The sequence below is a fragment of the Camarhynchus parvulus genome, chromosome 21 (genome assembly GCF_901933205.1).
Source record: "Camarhynchus parvulus chromosome 21, STF_HiC, whole genome shotgun sequence".
Lineage (NCBI taxonomy): Eukaryota > Metazoa > Chordata > Aves > Passeriformes > Thraupidae > Camarhynchus > Camarhynchus parvulus.
This window is the reverse complement of record NC_044591.1, coordinates 7,019,622-7,036,545: the sequence shown is the minus strand read 5'-3', so window position 1 is coordinate 7,036,545 and position 16,924 is coordinate 7,019,622. Positions and strand designations below refer to the sequence as shown.

At 55.7% G+C, this 16,924-nt stretch overlaps 1 protein-coding gene across 1 annotated transcript; it reads left to right on the top strand.

Moving 5' to 3' along the window:
* The first annotated feature begins 3,253 nt into the window (after positions 1-3,253).
* Positions 3,254-12,416, top strand: H6PD (hexose-6-phosphate dehydrogenase/glucose 1-dehydrogenase). The gene is given in 7 exon segments (XM_030963782.1): positions 3,254-3,341; positions 3,782-3,931; positions 5,099-5,200; positions 5,202-5,726; positions 6,818-6,935; positions 8,406-8,675; positions 9,345-12,416. Coding segments are annotated over 5 exon segments (2,373 nt in total). The 5' UTR covers positions 3,254-3,341; positions 3,782-3,931; the 3' UTR covers positions 10,703-12,416.
* The last annotated feature ends 4,508 nt before the right edge of the window (positions 12,417-16,924 follow it).

Below are 16,924 nucleotides of genomic sequence, written 5' to 3'. Positions count from 1 at the left end.
CTGGACTGGAGGTTTCTGCCTGTCAGGCTGAGCACGAACCAGAACCTGTTCAGCAGGTGAGCCCTTCACCTGCCCCAGCAGCCATAACAAAGCCCCTCTTTCTTACCCTGCCCACACCAGCCCCGGAGCTGCTGCCACCGTTCCTGCAGCCTGGTTCTGGAGAAGCCACAAGGCAGTAATTTTATTTTCTAAGAACCCCAGCTGCTGTCCAGCTGTCCTTTATTGCTTCACAGCAGAGGTTCACAGCCTTACCCGAAGCCCTGTGCACTTGACAGCCCAGGGCTGGAGAGCTTTCCTGGCAGCTCATCCCCAGCCCAGCCCTGCCCAGCTCCAGCAGCTCTGCAGCAGCAGCACACAGGGCTCCCAGCCCACAGAACACCACAGAACCAAGGAGTCAAAGCATCCCAGAGACTACTCTGTCCTCTACAGCCACATCTCCAGTTCTTTGGCACTAAACCCCTTTGCAGAGGCTGAGCAATTTGGCAGGTAACAGGCGAGTTTCCTCTGAGGCTGCCTCACCAAAATCTCGCCCTGCTGGAGCTCCCTTTGCCTGTTCAGAGCAGTGCAAACCTCGCTCCAGCCCAGTGCCACCTGCAGCACCAAAGGGAAATGAAGGCCCACTGCAGCAAACTCACTTCTGTGCATCCTCTTCCCCACTCCTAAACAACAGATTTCCACTGCAATGACAAAACAGCCTCTGGTCACCTAAGTTTGTTATTATCATAGACAGAGCTGGAAGCTGGGAGTAGTAGCAGTCATTTAATATCCTCTGTTGAGAGACCATGCTCTTCAGCTAGTTATGTGATGCCAAACTTTAAATATTGAGGCTGAAACTGTAGGGGTGGTTTGCTTTATGCAGTCTTTTTTTTTTTTTTTTTAACTAAAAAAAATATAGTGCAGCTATTTCTGAGCTGAAGGTCAGATTATAAAATAGGTTTTTTGACCATGTTAAAAATATCTCAGCTGTTTCATTAAGGAGCTGTAACATCTCATAATTTGGGGCAAGTAAGATTTTGTGAGGATGATGGCTTGGATCAGAATGTGCTTTTGTCAAAGCCTTTTCAGGCTTCCTCAGCTGCGTGTGCCTTTAAGGGAAAAAGGTCCAGTGTGACAGATGAGACATGTGATGGCAATAAAGGAATAAAAGGCAGCTAGCAAGGAAAGGGACATTAAGGAGACAGATGTTCTACAAGCAAATAAAAAGCTCAATAGGAAAAAGAGCTGTTCTGGGTGGTGTTTAAAGATGGTGTTCCAGAGGAGGAAGCATTAAGATGGAGAGGACAGTTTATCAACCCAGAGCCCCTCTAAACCCGGGGCAGGGGCTGTGCTTTGGCATTGCGGTGGAAATCTGCTCCACAGCAAGGGGTTCGTTGTTCAGGAGTGGGGGATACGATGTACAGGAGTGAGTTTGCTGCAGCGGGGCTCTGCTGCCCTTTGGTGCTGCAGCTGCAGGGCAGAGCCAGGTGCGGAGAGGTGGCACTGAACTGGGGGTGGGGTTTGCACCGCTCTGAACAGCCACAGCGAGGGTTCCCGGTGCTGGGCGGGGCCCGTGTCTCCTCGGGGGGTTCTGTGTCCCCTCGGGGGGTTCTGTGTCCCCTCGGGGGGGTTCTGTGTCCCCGTGTCCCCACAGCCGCTCAGCCCTGCGGGTTTTTCCTCCCGCCCGAGTGCCGGCGCCGGGCGCGAGCCGCCGCCAACCACAGAGTCTGCGCGGGGCGGGCGCGGCGGGCGGAGCGCTGTGTGTCGGGCCCGCCGCCGCCGGCGCGGTGCGGTGAGCGGGGCCGGGCCGGGGGACCAGCCGGGACCGGACCGGACCGGGAGGGGTCAGCCGGGGCCGGAGGGGTCAGCTTGGGCCGGGGAGGGGTCAGCCCGGGCCCGGCGGTCAGCCGGTTATACCCTGCGACACCGCGCACCGGCCTCCTCGCTGCGGCACCGCGTGGGCGGCGGGAATGGAGGGATGCGGGATGGACGGAGGGATGCGGGGGTGAACGGAGGATGCGGGGGTGAACGGGGGATGCTCCCAGCCCCCCGGCGAGGCAGGCTCGGCCACAGGAGCTCGGGGCGGAGGGAGCGCGGGGCAGCCCCGGGCCGGCCGCTCCCTGCCCGCTCCCGGCCCCGCTGCCCCGCAGCCCGCGGGTCCGCAGCCCGGCCCGGCCGTCCCGGGGCCGGGGGAGCTCCAGCGCCCGGTGCGGGGGCGGCGGGCGGGTCCCGCTCGGCGTCCGGGAGCTGCGACAGCCGCTGTCACACGGGGCTCAGCGCTGTCGCCCATGAGCTCAGCTTTGTCACGGGTGGGCTTATCCCTGTCACCCGTGAGCTCAGCCCTGCCACAGGTGGGCCCACGGATGTCACAGGTGGGCTCATCCCTGCCACCCCTGGGCTCATCCCTGCCACCCCTGGGCTCATCCCCACATTCCACACGCTGCCCACGCACCGGGCTGGGTTCCTCACAGTCCCCTGTCCTGCTTTTCCAGGGTTTTGGAAGCGGCTGCTGTCACGATGCTGGGGCGAGAGCACACGGAGTGAGGCTGAGTCAGAGCCAGAAGGGCCAAACACGAATTCGTGCACCTCTCATCTTGCTTTTAATGTGAGTCTCCTCATTAAGCCTTGGCTTCTCCAGCAGCTGATGGTGAGCTCATTCCTGCCCTGGTGTTTGCAGTACAGAGCACCAGTAGGGTTTCCCCAGTCCTCAGAGAATCCCAGAGCCCTTTCCTTCGTGTGAGCCCCGGGCCATGCTGCAATTTCCATACAGTCACAGAATATCCTCAGCTGCAAGGGACCCCCAAGGACCATCCAAGTCCAGCTCTTTTGGCCATGCACCTGGTGATTATTTTTCAGAGGGGATACAACAATAACAAAAATGCCTTTTGCATTTTTTCCATAGAGACCTGGAAGGAGCTCCTGTGAAGGGGAGCTGCAGTGGCTGTGCAAAGGAGTGCCCAGCCTGGCTGCTGGGCCAAGCTCCTGTGTGTTTTATGTGGATCAGGCCCAGGAGTCTTTTCCTGAAGCCTGACTGAGTAACTTTGTTCTGCCTGGCTGGGGGATTTTTGGAGTATTATTTTTTAATGGCAGCAGTGGTGCTCAGCTGATATGAAAGCAGTAAACAAACACTGCTGAGTTTACTGAGCTTATTCTGTGCAGTGTAGCTCAATATTTTGCAATTGGGAGGGTTGTGAAACTGCCTTTGGTTTGGGAACACACGTGACTGTGGCTGAATCTGCCGGGAAGTTCCCTGGCTAATTCCCTTTTTTCTGTGGGTCTGGGGCAGCATGGCCCACCCAGACCCGTCCCATTCCTCACTGTGCAGGGCTGCCAGGGTGGCAGTGCCTCTGGTTCCTGGAACAAAGGTTGCTCAGGAAGTGTAAATACCCATTTATTGCACTGGGGAACTTTGTCATCTGGGTTATAACCCCACAGCAGGGGAGGGGGAACCAGAGAATCATTTATTCTGCAGGCAGAGCCTCAGCAGCTGCCAGTGCTGCTGGCTGCGTTCAGGGAGCTCAAACAGCCAGGAGAGGAGGGAGAGAGGGGACACAGCCAAGCAGAGGGCTGGGCAGGGAGGAGTTAAGCTTCCAGACTGCATTTCAGCTCAGTGTAGCTGCCTGGGAGCAGGAATTGCCACCTGTGCCTGTGTTTTACCTGCTCACAAACAGCAGCCAAAGGCTTCAGCACAGCCAGCGGGGCAGGGCTGTGAGCAGGGATGTGCTGGGACGTTGCTGGCTCATTGCTGGCTCAGGCACTTCTGGTTTTTCTCTGTTGTAATTGGGTCTTCCCTCCCGTTTTCCAGGAAGGGAACAACCTGCCTTACCTGTGCTGCACACCTGAGCACTGATCAGAGACACCCAGTCACAGGAGGAGCAGGAGCTGCGCTGGGAGAGGCTGGGCAGGAGGAAAATCTCCAGCTGCTTTTGGGGTCTCTAGAGCTCCTGTGTTACAGGTGAGTCTGCTGGAGAGAAACACGAGATTTCTGCAGAGCAGTTCAAGCTGCAGACAGGGAGAGATATCCAGATGTTCCTTGTAGTTATTTAGTTATCACCATTTATTGACCAGAGCTCAGAGTTTTTAAAGAAGTAAATAACATTGTGTGCTGAGAAGGTCCAACTAAACACAGCTTATAAAATGACATTAAGGGAAGGAGATAGCCAGTGAGAGAGCTGCTGAAATAATACCTGTGTAATGAGAGCAGCACAGTGGTTTAGTCACCCATTCAGGGGTGACTAAACCTCTCTTCAGTGACATTACATCTCTTGAGATGCAAAGTCATTGCTGTGTTTCTCAGTGTAAGTGCTGAATGTGTCTTTTCTGGTAAAAACAACTTTATTTTGAATGAATAAGTGTGAGCGAAGGGACTTTTTGGCCTGGCTGCAGTGGTTTGAATGGGCACTGAGTGGAGAGGGCCAGAACAGGACCTGCTCTCAGTGGTGGAGGCTGCAGGAGGCAGAACACAAAGCCCAGGTTGTCACCTGGCCACAGACACAGCACCATGGGGCAGCATCTAGACTGGCTCACATCAATCTGGGGACTGAACTTCTTCCCCAGAGCTGTTTTATCACACCAGTCTGCCAGCAGCCATTAGACCCAGTTCAGTGGTGGGGCACAGGAGCCACAAGTGAAAGAAGAAGAGCCTGGGGCTGCCAGTGGTCGTGTTTGTCCCTGGGCTGCTGTGACAATATTGACATGAAGCCATGCCAAGGCAGCCAGGCAGTGTTTGAGCACAGTCCCCAGCAGGATTCAGGGTGCAGGCACGTGTGCTCCTTTGTGGCCAGCCTGGGATTTGGATGAAGATGGGTTTGTTTCCCTGTGCAGAGGCACTGACACCCCCAGAGCTGTGGGAGCAGTGCATGTGCTGCCCAAGGACCTGCAGCACACACTGCCTTCCACTTCTGGTGTGCAGAAGGAGGCTGCAGTTCTGTCAGGAACCCAAATTACTGCCTTGATTCGTGGAGGGGAGGAGAGGCTGTTGGGTGGAGGATCCAGGCAGAGGCCCCTGGCTCTCTGGGGAAAGCAGGTACCTTGTGTTGTGTTTTGCAGTGCTACATCATGGGTTGATTTGTGTTTTTATTCCTGACCTCTAGTGTTCCTGGCTCTCCCTCTTCTCCCCAAGATGCTGGGAAGGGTCCTGTGCACGGTGCTGTTCGTGGGAGCCCTGCCATCCCCAGCTGGAGCCTCCCAGGGCCACATCTCCGTGATCCTGCTGGGAGCCACAGGGGGATTTGGCCAAGAAGTATTTGTGGCAGGGTCTGTTCCAGCTCTACATGGACCAAGTGAGCAGTGGCCACAGCTTCACGTTCCACGGGGGTGCCCTGGCAGCTCTGGAGCCGGGGCAGAGGCTGATGTTTGACGTGCTGAAGAAGCTGTCCTGTCCCCCCGACGAGCCTCCCAACCGGTGTGCCGTGCTCAAGGACCAGTTCCTGAAGCTCAGCCAGTACCACCAGCTGAAAACTGCCGAGAACTACACGGCTCTGAACAGGGAGATTGAGACCCTGCTCCGCCAGGAGGGGCTGGAGGAGGCTGGCAGGATCTTCTACTTCTCCGTGCCACCCTTTGCCTACACGGAGATCGCGGGGCACATCAACGGCAGCTGCCGGCCGCGCGCCGGGGCCTGGCTGCGCGTGGTGCTCGAGAAGCCCTTTGGCCACGACCTGCCCTCGGCCCAGCAGCTGGCTGCACAGCTGGCAGGCTTCTTCAGGGAGGAGGAGATGTACCGCGTGGACCATTATCTGGGCAAGCAGGTGAGCAGCCCCTGCCAGCCTGAGGGGCTTGGGGCCTGGGAGGCACCTGGTGGTCGGTTCTGTGTCTGGGGAGAGCGTTGTTCCCCTCCCAAATCCATGCAGAGCCTCCGTTTGCTCCTGGAATCCTGTCCTGTTTGTCCTGGGAGAGCAGGGGAAATGTGCAGACCAAAGCGGGGCTTTCTCCCATTGGGGTGGTGAGGGTCCCTTCTGCAGAGCAGGGCTGGGCTCTGTGCCTGGAGCAGAGATGCAGAGCTCCTCTGGCCTCCTCGCCAAGGTCAGGGCTTTGGTTTCGCTGAGTGAGCAGCACCTGTCCTCTCCCAGCTCCACATCTCGTTCCACACAGGCCTCTCTGCTTAGCCATGGCTTCTGGAAGCACTCCTCCATTTGATATGATAAGGAGCTGATGGGATGTGAGTTCTGGGGGATGCTTAGGGAAGGTTTCTTCCTGCCCTGCAGGACTGTCTGCTGCAGGTACAGCTCAGGATGTGGAGCTGCACTGTCCCAGAGGGAGGCTGTTCAAGGACATGCCATCCTTGTTTCTCAGGGATGTGATGCCACACTTTAAAGCAGCCTGTTCCAGCCATGGAAAGGTGGCCGGGTTTTACTCAGAAGTTGCATGTCCAACTGTGGAGAGCATCTCCACAGAGAGGGGGCATTTCTTCTGTTTTATTTTGGGGGTTTAGTTTATTTTAAATGTTTATTTTTATTTTATTTTATTTTTTAAACTTTATTAAAAGAACAGATGGCTTTAGTGGTGTAAGCATCTGAAGTGATGTATTTCAGCACTTTGGAACCTTACATTAGTCCCAGGATGGTCTGACTCAGCCCTTTGTCCTCTGACAGATATAAACTGAGTGCTCTGCAGTTTGTAGCTCAGCCTTTTCACATGAAACCTCAAAATGCCTCAGAAAGACCTTTAATGTCTGCTCTGGACAGCCACTGGTGACCCTGCTGTGCATCACTGCAGCCTCTCCTGCTGCTTTTCTCTTCTCTGACCTGCTCTGCTGCCTGTCTGCTGTGTGGGGCAGGGAGGCAGAGGCACTCTGGGAGTCTGCTGAGTTTTTATTGGGTTTTGGATTTTCCCCTCACAGGCTGTGGCCCATATCCTGCCTTTTCGGGATCAGAACCGACAGTTCCTGGACCCCATTTGGAACCGGCACCATGTGGAAAGAGTGGAAGTTGTCTTGAAGGAGACTGTGGATGCTAAAGGTTGGTGAGGCAGTGTGCAGGGTGAGTGAGTGAGAGCTGGCAGGCTCCTCAGTAATGGGGAGGGGGCCCTTGAGGTGGTGCTGGTACAGAAATACAAAAGGAGCAGGTGAATGGTGTGGGGAAACAGAGAGGGACTGTCCCACCCTTCCTGTGCTGGAGACTGACTCACTTCCAGGTAGAGTTGCTGCCTCTAAGGAAAAATTCCATTTGTAATTCATCTGGGAGCAGGGGCAGAACCCCCCCACCCTTTTCTGCTGCAGAGGTCTGAGGGCATTGCTGACCTTTCTATCCCAGTTCTTGGTAAACAGGCCTAGATTTGGAATTGGTGCAGTCTAAGGCCACTCCAGCGTCCTGCTCTCCAGCCAGCCCCCAGGCTCACCCCGTGTGTGCCTTTGTGCTGCTCTTGGGGAGGTGCTCGTGCATCTCCTGCCTGGATGTTTCTGTCCCTGGGCCAGTCTGGGTTTGTGTGCCTGTTTCTGTGCCCTCCTCTCTGTGGTAGGAAGAGCACTGCAGAGGGACAGTCCCAGCCCGGAGAGGCAGCGTGGGGCTCCTGCTGAAGGACACGGCTGCACTGCTGCAATGCTGCAGCATCCCCTCTGCAGTGCTCAGCACAAAGCTCCCAGGCTGGGCTCTGCCTGCAGCACTCCTGGCCAGGCAGGTGCCCTGGCTGCTGCACCAGCAGGACTGCTTCCCCACTTACTTTGCCTCTGCCTCCCTCCCTCAGCCTCCACAGACTCTCTTAATGCAGTTCTGTCAAACCTGGGCTGGTAATCTTTGATTTGGCAGCCCAAAGCCTGGTTGTGGGAGAGGGGTGCACTGCAGAGAGATTTAGGGAGAGCAGCGTTGTCTGTGCACAGCCCCAGCTGCTCCCTGTGCCCCCCCTCTCTGAACAGCTTTGTCATTTGATGTCATTTGTCATTTGATGTCTGTTTTCCCCTGTGCACCTTCAGCTGGCAGCCTGGCTCCCAGCAAGTCTGCAGCACTGATCCCATTACTGAATGTGCCTTTGGACTGGGGAGGGAGATGAATGATCAGTCATGGGGGAAGCCTGTGGTGGTGATGCAGCCTGCTGCTGGTGACACACAGCCTTGAGTCACTCCTGCAGTGCACTGTCCTTCTCCCACTGTCCCCACCTGCATGACGGGCCGGGCAGGGAAAGGGAAGCGTGGCTCTGTGCACGAAATTTTGTCTCCCAAGGGTATGGCTCAGCCAAAGCCCTCTGAGGACACGAAAACCATCTTGTCCTGCTACAAGCAGTGACCACTTCCACTAGAACAGGTTGCCCAAAGCTCTGTCCAACCAGACCCTGCACACATCAGTGACAGGACACCCATTCCCTGAGATTGATTGCTTCAGGTTAATTGCTGGGTGGGGAGAGAGGAGCTTGGAGCTTTGCTCTCCCTGGCCCCACAGTGAGATGCAGAAGGGAACCAGGTCCCCTGAGCAGATTTTGCCTCTTCTCGTGCCCAGGCCGCACCAGCTTCTACGAGCAGTACGGGGTGATCCGGGACGTGCTGCAGAACCACCTCACCGAGGCCCTGCTGTTCCTCATCATGGAGCTCCCTGCCAACGTCAGCAGCGCCCAGGAGGTGGTGCAGCACAAGCTGCAGGCCTTCCAGGCCCTGTGGGGGCTGCAGAGGAGCAGCGCCGTGCTGGGACAGTACCAGGCCTACGACAGCCAGGTGCAGGAGGAGCTGCCTGAGGCACGGGGCCACGTCAGCACCACGCCAACCTTTGCAGGTGAGGCTTTGGGCCAGGGCAGCAGTGAGAGCTGAGGGAGCAGGAGCTGTGAGCCCTGCAGGACCAGCCCCATGGCTCTGGGGCTTGCTGCTGACTCAGGGATGTGCCCAGACATCCACTGGCATGAGAACTGGGAGCTGGAAAGATAATGCTGTTGTGTCAGTTAACCAGTGATCCAGGGAATGGGAAGTGTAAGGGCTAAGGCCCATTATTATAAAATCTCTGCACTGTTTTTAGGAGTAGCCTATAAACTCCTTTGCCTTCCCATAAACTTGAGCTGAGGGGTAAAGCTTTGCTCTCTGTGGTGAGTGAACCACGAGGCCATCTCCAGCCATGCTGTGAACAGGAAGAGAATTGTCTAAATGATGCTCATGCTCACAAACTGGTGTCCTGCAAGATGAAAGGAGGCTGAACAAGTGGGATAGCTGGGAGGGAGCACAGCAGGGAGCTGGAGGCAGTGAGAATCATGGATGGCCTGGGTGGGAAGGGACCATAAAGGTCATGGAGTTCTGGGTAGGCACTGAAGTCATGGAAGGGCTGATGGGGAGCTGGAATGGGGAGCTAGAGACACAGTGGGTACCGAGAGAGCTGAGAGGGGCGAGTGGTGGGCGGTGTGGAGATCCCACGAGTGCCTGCTGTTGAGGTGTGCTGGGGTGTCTGTCGTTGCAGGAGTGCTGATCCACAGCCACAGCCTGCGCTGGGAAGGGGTCCCGTTCCTGCTCACCTCGGGGAAGGCTCTGGATGAGCGGGTGGGCTACGCCCGCGTCCTCTTCAGGAACAGGGCCTACTGCCCTCAGAGTGGCACGCTGAGGGATGCAGGGCACAGCCAGTGCAAACCCAAGCAGATCATCTTCTACTTTGGGCACGGTGCTCTCAACACCCCTGCAGTGCTGGTGAGCAGGAACCTCTTCCAGCCTGCCATGCCCAAGGACAGCTGGAAGGAAGCAGGGGCTCATTCAGACCTGCACATCTTTGGACAGCCGCTGTCTGATTTCTACATGTACAGCCCTGTCAAGGAGAGGGATGCCTATTCCGTCCTCATCTCCCACATCTACCACGGCAGGAAGGATTTCTTCATCACCACAGAGAGCCTGCTGGCCTCCTGGGCCTTCTGGACGCCTCTGCTGGACAGCACGTCCCGCCAGCCCCCGCGCCTCTACCCCGGCGGCGTGGAGAACCAGCAGCTGCTGGACTTTGAGATGGTGGCTGGGGGAGTGGCGTTCAGCCTGGCAGAGCCGGCAGAGCTGCTGCACCCCAGTGGGCAGATGCCAAGTGAGTTCAGGGCCATGCAGTCCAAGTTCCGGCAGAGTCCCCTGGTGTCGGCCTGGGCCGAGGAGCTGATTGCCCGCCTGGCCTCCGACATGGAGGAGGTGGCCGTGCAGAGCGTGGCTCGCTCGGGCCAGTTCCACCTGGCCCTGTCGGGCGGCTCCAGCCCCGTGGGGCTGTTCCAGCGCCTGGCCAGGCACCACCACGGCTTCCCCTGGCAACACAGCCACGTGTGGCTGGCGGACGAGCGCTGCGTGCCCCTGACCGACAGCGAGTCCAACTTCCAGGGCCTGCACCGGCACCTGCTGCAGCACGTCAGGGTGCCCTACCTCAACATCCACCCCATGCCCGTGCACCTCAACCGCCGCCTCTGCGTGGAGGAGGACGGCGGTGCTGAGCTCTACGCCCAGGACATCACGGCCCTGGTGGCCAACGCCAGCTTCGACCTGGTGCTGCTGGGCGTGGGCACGGACGGACACACGGCCTCGCTCTTCCCCCGCTCCGAGCACGGCCTGGAAGGGGCTCCCACCGTGGTGCTGACCGAGAGCCCCGTCAAGCCCCACCAGAGGATGAGCCTCAGCCTGCCCCTCATCAACAGGGCCAGGCAGGTGTTCGTGCTGGTGCTGGGCAGGGGCAAGCACGACATCACCACGCTGCTCAGCAGGGTGGGCCGCGAGCCCCACAAGTGGCCCATCTCGGGGGTCAGCCCCAGCTCTGGCCAGCTCATCTGGTATGTGGATTATGAAGCTCTGCTGGGATGATGCTGCAGTGTCCCTCCTCCCCTGTCTGCGTGGCCTTTACAGCCTGGATTGTCACACACGATGTCCTTGTTCCTGCGTTGCCAGCAGCAGCTCCGTCCCTGACACCTCCGGCCTTCAGGGGGATCCATGGCCTGCACACCTCTGGCATTGGAGCCTGGGTGAGCTGGGCTCAGTGCTCAGAGCCAGGAGCCGTGAGCCCAGTGTGGCCTTTCTGGCTCTGCTCTGGGTTCTCTGCCCTGCACACCTCTGGTGTTTGAGCCTGGGTGAGCTGGGCTCAGTGCTCAGAGCTCAGCAGGGCCCATGAGCCCAGCGTGGCCTTTCTGGCTCTGCTCTGGCTTCTCTGCCCTGCACACCTCTGGTGTTTGAGCCTGGGCTCTGTGTTTGGAGCTCAGGAGGAGCCACAAGCCCAGTGTGCCCTTTCTGGCTCTGCTCTGGCTTCTCACTGAGACTTTGGACAAATGGCTTCACCTTGAAGTGCCTCAGTTTCCCTGTTTGTGCTTCCTGGCATGTAACTACCTCACAGGCACTTCAGGGGACTTGTTAAATCAACTGCCTGCCAAATTCTGTCTAATTGTATGTAATTCTCAGGCTAAAAGACAACAGTACCACATTGATCCCTGCCCTGCTCAGCCTGGCTGGGCCAGGCCCTTGTCTCAGGGCAGTGATGGTGGTTTGCACATGGATGTGTAACCCTGGATGTGCTGGGGCTCTGGAAATAACGGGGCAGGCTGAGAGTATGGCACAGCCCTGCTCTCCAGGTGAATGTAAACCTGAGAGTGCAATAATTACTGAGGGAAAGCTTGGTGCTCAGAGGAATTGTTTGGTTTAGCTAGGAGAGAAATCTTTTATTTTTAAACAAAAATGCCTGGGTTAACGTCATTCCAGTTCTTTTGTATTTGGTGTGAGGGAACAAGTTTAAATGAAAAAGTGACCTATGAGAGAGTACCTATATTGTTATGAATAACAGAGTTTATTCCTGTCTTACAGGTGACTGTGGCATTAGAGTTTTCTTATTTTTGCACACTTGCTTGGTAATATGTGGCTGGCACCTCTTGAAATGAACACTGAAAGGTTCATTTGCACTTTGAAATAAGCACATGGGTTTTTCCCCAGGGAGCTATTGTTCTTTGCAGGTGAAAATAGGGTTTATTTGGGAAGTCTCCATCTAGTGGGTCACCCCAAAATTTATCTGAGATTTTATTAAAATCCATTAAAAGTTTCCACATGTTTTCCTTGGTGAATGGAGCTGTCTGGGTTGTTTGGGGGATTTTTCCAAAGTGTATTTTTTTTCCACATAGACAATTTCTGTTAAGCTCTTTAATTCTTAGCATTTGCTAAATGAAAACCAAATCTTTTTGAATATACAACATTTATGACTGGAAAGAGAGAGACTGGATGGGAAGAAGGGTTAAATGAGCAGCAAATCTGATGAGGAGGAATGGTAGCAATCCACTGGGCTGTAGGCCAAGGAAGCAAGGCTATTTTTATTTTGTGAAAGTTATTAATAGAAGGTGTGCACCTTCTTGAGAGCTTGTATTAACCTTTCTTTGCAAAGGCAGCTCCATGGAGTAACTTCTTACAGTCTGTTTCTCCCATAAGTGATTATTGATACTAATTTTTATTCTTTTTTTTAATGTCAAGTGCATTCCAACAATTCAATGGTATGATTATATGTTTTACAGAAAACTAACACTGGAAATAACTCATTTTTCACTTCAACTTTTATAAATCAAATTGTAAAATCTTTTTTTTTTCCCATGAGTAAAGTTTTGTGATTCTTTTCATATTGTTTAATGAATAAAGAATTATATTTATAAAAAATAAATAGTTTTTAACAAGAAGCGTCTTTTAATTTCTTCCAGAGATGGGAAGCACTTCCTGCTGAGTGAAGTTTTAGGGTTTTAGTTGTGCAAAGTGGACAATGTCACTGCAGTATTAAATGTTCACTCTGACTCTTCCTTTTTTTTTTTTTTTGGTGTCTCATCCAGACAAGGCCAGGACTTTCCAAAACAAGGAGCAGCCAAAGCCCTTTTAAGGTGAGGAGATGGAATCACACAGTGCTGTGCAGGGCCCTGGAATGGCCAGGCCTCAGGAAAGCCTCGCTGATCCACATTTGCTGTGTGTTGCATTTCCATGGACACTGTCACCACAGCACAGAGCTCGCAGAGCTGCGTGTTTCACTCTGAGCTATGCTCTGTGAGCTCGGGAGGTGCAGCTGAGCTGAGCTGTGCCTCGGGGCTGGCAGGGCCCTGTGGAAGGTCCCAGAGCTGAGTCCTGACTCCAGCTGATTGCCAGAGGACAATCCCACTGCCCCTTCATCCACGGAGAGGGCGCCAGGGAGGGGAGGAGGAGCAGCAGCTCCATCCCAGGGGAGCACTTCATTCTCATGGCAGGATTTAAATCAGGCGCTTTCTTGCTGCACTCCTGCTGATGCACACGTGCTGGTTTCCCTGCATGCAGCTGGAAGGGCTCTGCCACTCACAGGCCTGGCTGGCAGCAATGCAGGGCTGGCATGGGTGCTGCAGCGATGAGCTCTGTGCCAGCTGCTGCCCCCCAGCTCTCCCCATGGTGAGGAGCTGGCCCTGCTCTCTCACACAGAATTCCTCTGTGCGCAGGATTTCCTGCAGGAGCCGAGTGTCCAGCACACAGAACTGACTCTGCTCAGTGTCCGGCACACAGAGCAACCCTGGCCAGAGTGTCCAAGTGTCCAGCACACAGAGCTGCCCTTGCTGAGTGCCCAGCACACAGAGCTGACCCTGCTCAGTGTCCGGCACACACAGCAGCCCCTGCTCAGTGTCCAGCACCCAGAGCAGCCCTCGTTTGCAGAGGAATCGCTGCGGGTGCCTTTCCTCAGCCCCTCTCTGCAAGCCCAGAGCCAGCAGTGCCAGCAGCAGAGGGTGCTGCTTGCCCGTGCTGCTGGGAGCCTTTCCCAGCTCTGTCCTGCCGGAGGAGCCGTTCCAGGCCCGGAGCAGCACGGCTGTGTGTGACAGCAGCGCAGGGATGGCAGGAATGGTCCCTTTAGCATCAGCAGGACTCGTGCCAGCCAGTAAACCACTGGGATTTCAGGGGTGCTCCCCTCAGGAGGAGACAGCCACCTGCAGGTACCTCAGGGGTAACTCAGCACTCAGCTGGGGTTGTAAGTGCTGCTCTTAATAGGACAGGGAGGAAATTCTGCAGCCAAGTGCTCCCGTTACATATATCCCATCCTTAAAGGCATCTTCACATCCTGTGCTGAGACAGAAAGGCAAAGGAGTCATGAGAGGAGACATCACAGCACGACTCTGCTCTCCAGGTGAATGTAAAGCAAAATACCTGGATTCTACATTTTTATTTTTATTTTTTATGAAGGGTTTCATTTCATTCAGCAGCTGCATTTACTTGTGTTGCGGCGTGTTGCTGTGCTGACTGTGCTGACATCTCAGTCCTCAAGAAGGCACTAAAATGAAGATAACTACTTTTTTTTCCTGCAAAGTGCCCCTGGGGAACGCCTCTTTTTTCTCCTCCATCCCACTCTCCTTTACTCCCCTTTCCACCCCATCTTCCAGCTGGGGAGGGTTTGTTGATTGGGCTCTGGGCAGGCTTGGCAGGGTTTCTCCCTGGCGAGGCTGCTGTTCTCACAGCCCCTCTGTCCTGCAGCACACTGGGCTGCTGTGGCTTTGTGGCCACACTTAGAGGCACTCATTGTTCCTCTGTGCTGCATTGTGTCCCTCAGAGCCCGCAGGCACAGCCTGCAAGCACCAGGGACATGTTTGGGGCAGCGTGGCTGCTCTGCTGCTCTCCCTCTGCCCAGGGCACAGAGTTCCAGGCTCTCTGCCTGCCCAGCTGGGTACAGCAATAGGATCCCCTCTGCTGCTGCTGCTGCAGCCCTCAGCCTCTGCTGCAAGGGCAGTGTCACTCCAGAGTCTGTCCCAGCCTCACAGCCCATGCTGGGAGTCCAAAGGATTTAAATATTTAGCTTCAGACATTCCAAAGGGACGCAGTTGTCAGAAGGTGGATGCTCATCCCAGTCCAGACCCCAGAGCTAATCTACAGTGCTGAGTGCTGACCGCAAGAAAGCAGCCATGCCAAGCCATTCCTCCTCCCACCTTCCTTTTAATAGTCTCAGCACAAATTCACAAGGATGGGAGCTGGAGAAGTCTCTGCTGATGCAGGCTCCATCCCCAGGCAGTCGGAGGGATCCCACTGCAGGCCACAAACACTGCCCCTGTCTGTCACCCCCTCTGCCTCTGCTTGTGCTCTTGTTTGAGCTGCAGACAGTGCTCAAAGCAAGTGACTGAAGATTAGTAATTCCTGCTTCTTGAGGAAGCAAGAAAGCCAAATATTAAGGAAATAAAAGCAGACAGGATTCTATAGGAGCTGTGGTCTCATCTGGCCAGAAGCCACCACAAAGCTGAGAAGTTCTGCTTCAGTACTTGTCACGTCTGGTTTCCTCCAGCTTCCCTGCTGCTCCTCTCACTCCTCCACCCCGCTTCTCCCTGGAATTAGTAGGGGAAAGTAACTTAAATATGAGCAGGACCAGGTCAAAGCAAAGTAGTTTTGAAAAAGCTACCCAATATATATCTGTTTGACATAAACCCTCCTATTTTTATTTTGCAGGGTGTGGAAGAACATATTTGTGCTGTATCCACAATCTCCCTGGTGTTTCTGGTCAGCTAGAGTAATAAATTTATTCTGATGTGAATGTGGTTTTTTTTTGAAGGACCACAGTGACTGGCATAGAGGAACTATTCCCCACAGATATCAAAATATGCTCAACAAATTAGTGAATTAACTGTGCTTTTTTTTTTTTTCACATGTGCCCCAAGACCATCAGTGATGAGAAATGTCAAGAGCCATGCTCATGTCCAATCCCCAAGAACAATAACTGCAGCAGTGTGCAGGGGCATTCATTCCACAGTGACTCAGATGGCAGGCTGCCACCTCCTGAATCACTCACACCGCTTCCTGCAGCAGCTCCTAGGTGGTCCTTGGAGTTATCCCTTGCAATATGGCTTGCTGAATTTATGACAATCCACGGCTTTACAGCTTGAGCAGTATTGCTACAAACCAGTCTTTTTGTCTGGAAACACTGAAAAATTCATTACCTCAAAGGGGCACTACCGGGTCAGATTTGTCCAAAGGGTTGTTTTTATAATGAGGACTGAAATCAACAGAATTGTATTTCCCAGATTTATTTCGGTAAACAAATGAGTCTTTAAAAAGCAAACAGACATTCCCAGGAGCGGCTGAAACAAATCACAGAATGGGTTAGGTTGGAAAAGACCTCTGAGATCACCGAGTCCATCCTGTGACATAACACCACCACGTCAACCGGAGCATGGCACCAAGCGCATTCCCCGAACGCCTCCGGGCACGGAGACTCCGCCACTGTCCTGGGCAGCCCCTTCCCGTGGAGAAATGCGGAACTCTGGGTGGGTGTGCGGATGGAGGAGGATGGAGCCGCCACCGAGTGCCCGGAGATCCCCAGCGCCATGCCGGCTCACACCGGCGTGCCGCAGTTCACACACGCGCCAAGGGCTGGCAGCAGACAGCGCAGTACACAAACGGTGGCAGCTGAAAGCGGATCTCACACACAAACGGGCTGGAGCAGCAGAACAGCGCAGATCTCACACACAAACGAGCTAGAGCAGCAGAACAGCCCGGATCTCACACACAAACGGGCTGGAGTAGCAGAACAGCACCGAACAGCCCGATCTCACACAGAAACGGTGCCGCCTGCGGGCCGGGGATGGGCACAGGGGCTGTCGCTGCGGGGCTCTCGCTGTACCCCGCGGTCGCGAACTCCGCCGGCGGCAGCGCCCCGGTCCCGCTCCGTTCCCGGCCCCGCTCCGCCGCTTCGTCCGCCGGTCCCGCTCCGTTCCCGGCCGCGCCGCTCCTCGGCCCCGCTCTCTGCCCGGCCCCGCTCTCTGCCCGGCCCCGCTCTCTTCCCGGCCCCGCTCTCTGCCCGGCCCCGCTCCGTTCCCGGCCCCGCTCCTCCTCGGCCCCGCTCCGTTCCCAGCCCCGCTCTCTGCCCGGTCCCGCTCCGTTCCCGGCCCCGCCGCTCCTCGGCCCCGCTCTCTGCCCGGTCCCGCTCCGCTCCCAGCCCCGCTCTCTGCCCGGCCCCGCTCCGTTCCCGGCCCCGCCCGCCGCCGGCGCTGCCCGGGCGGGAGCGGCCGCGCCCCGGGCCGGGCCGGGGGCGGAGCGGGGCCGCGCCGGGCGCTATTTGGGCCATGTGATGCCGGC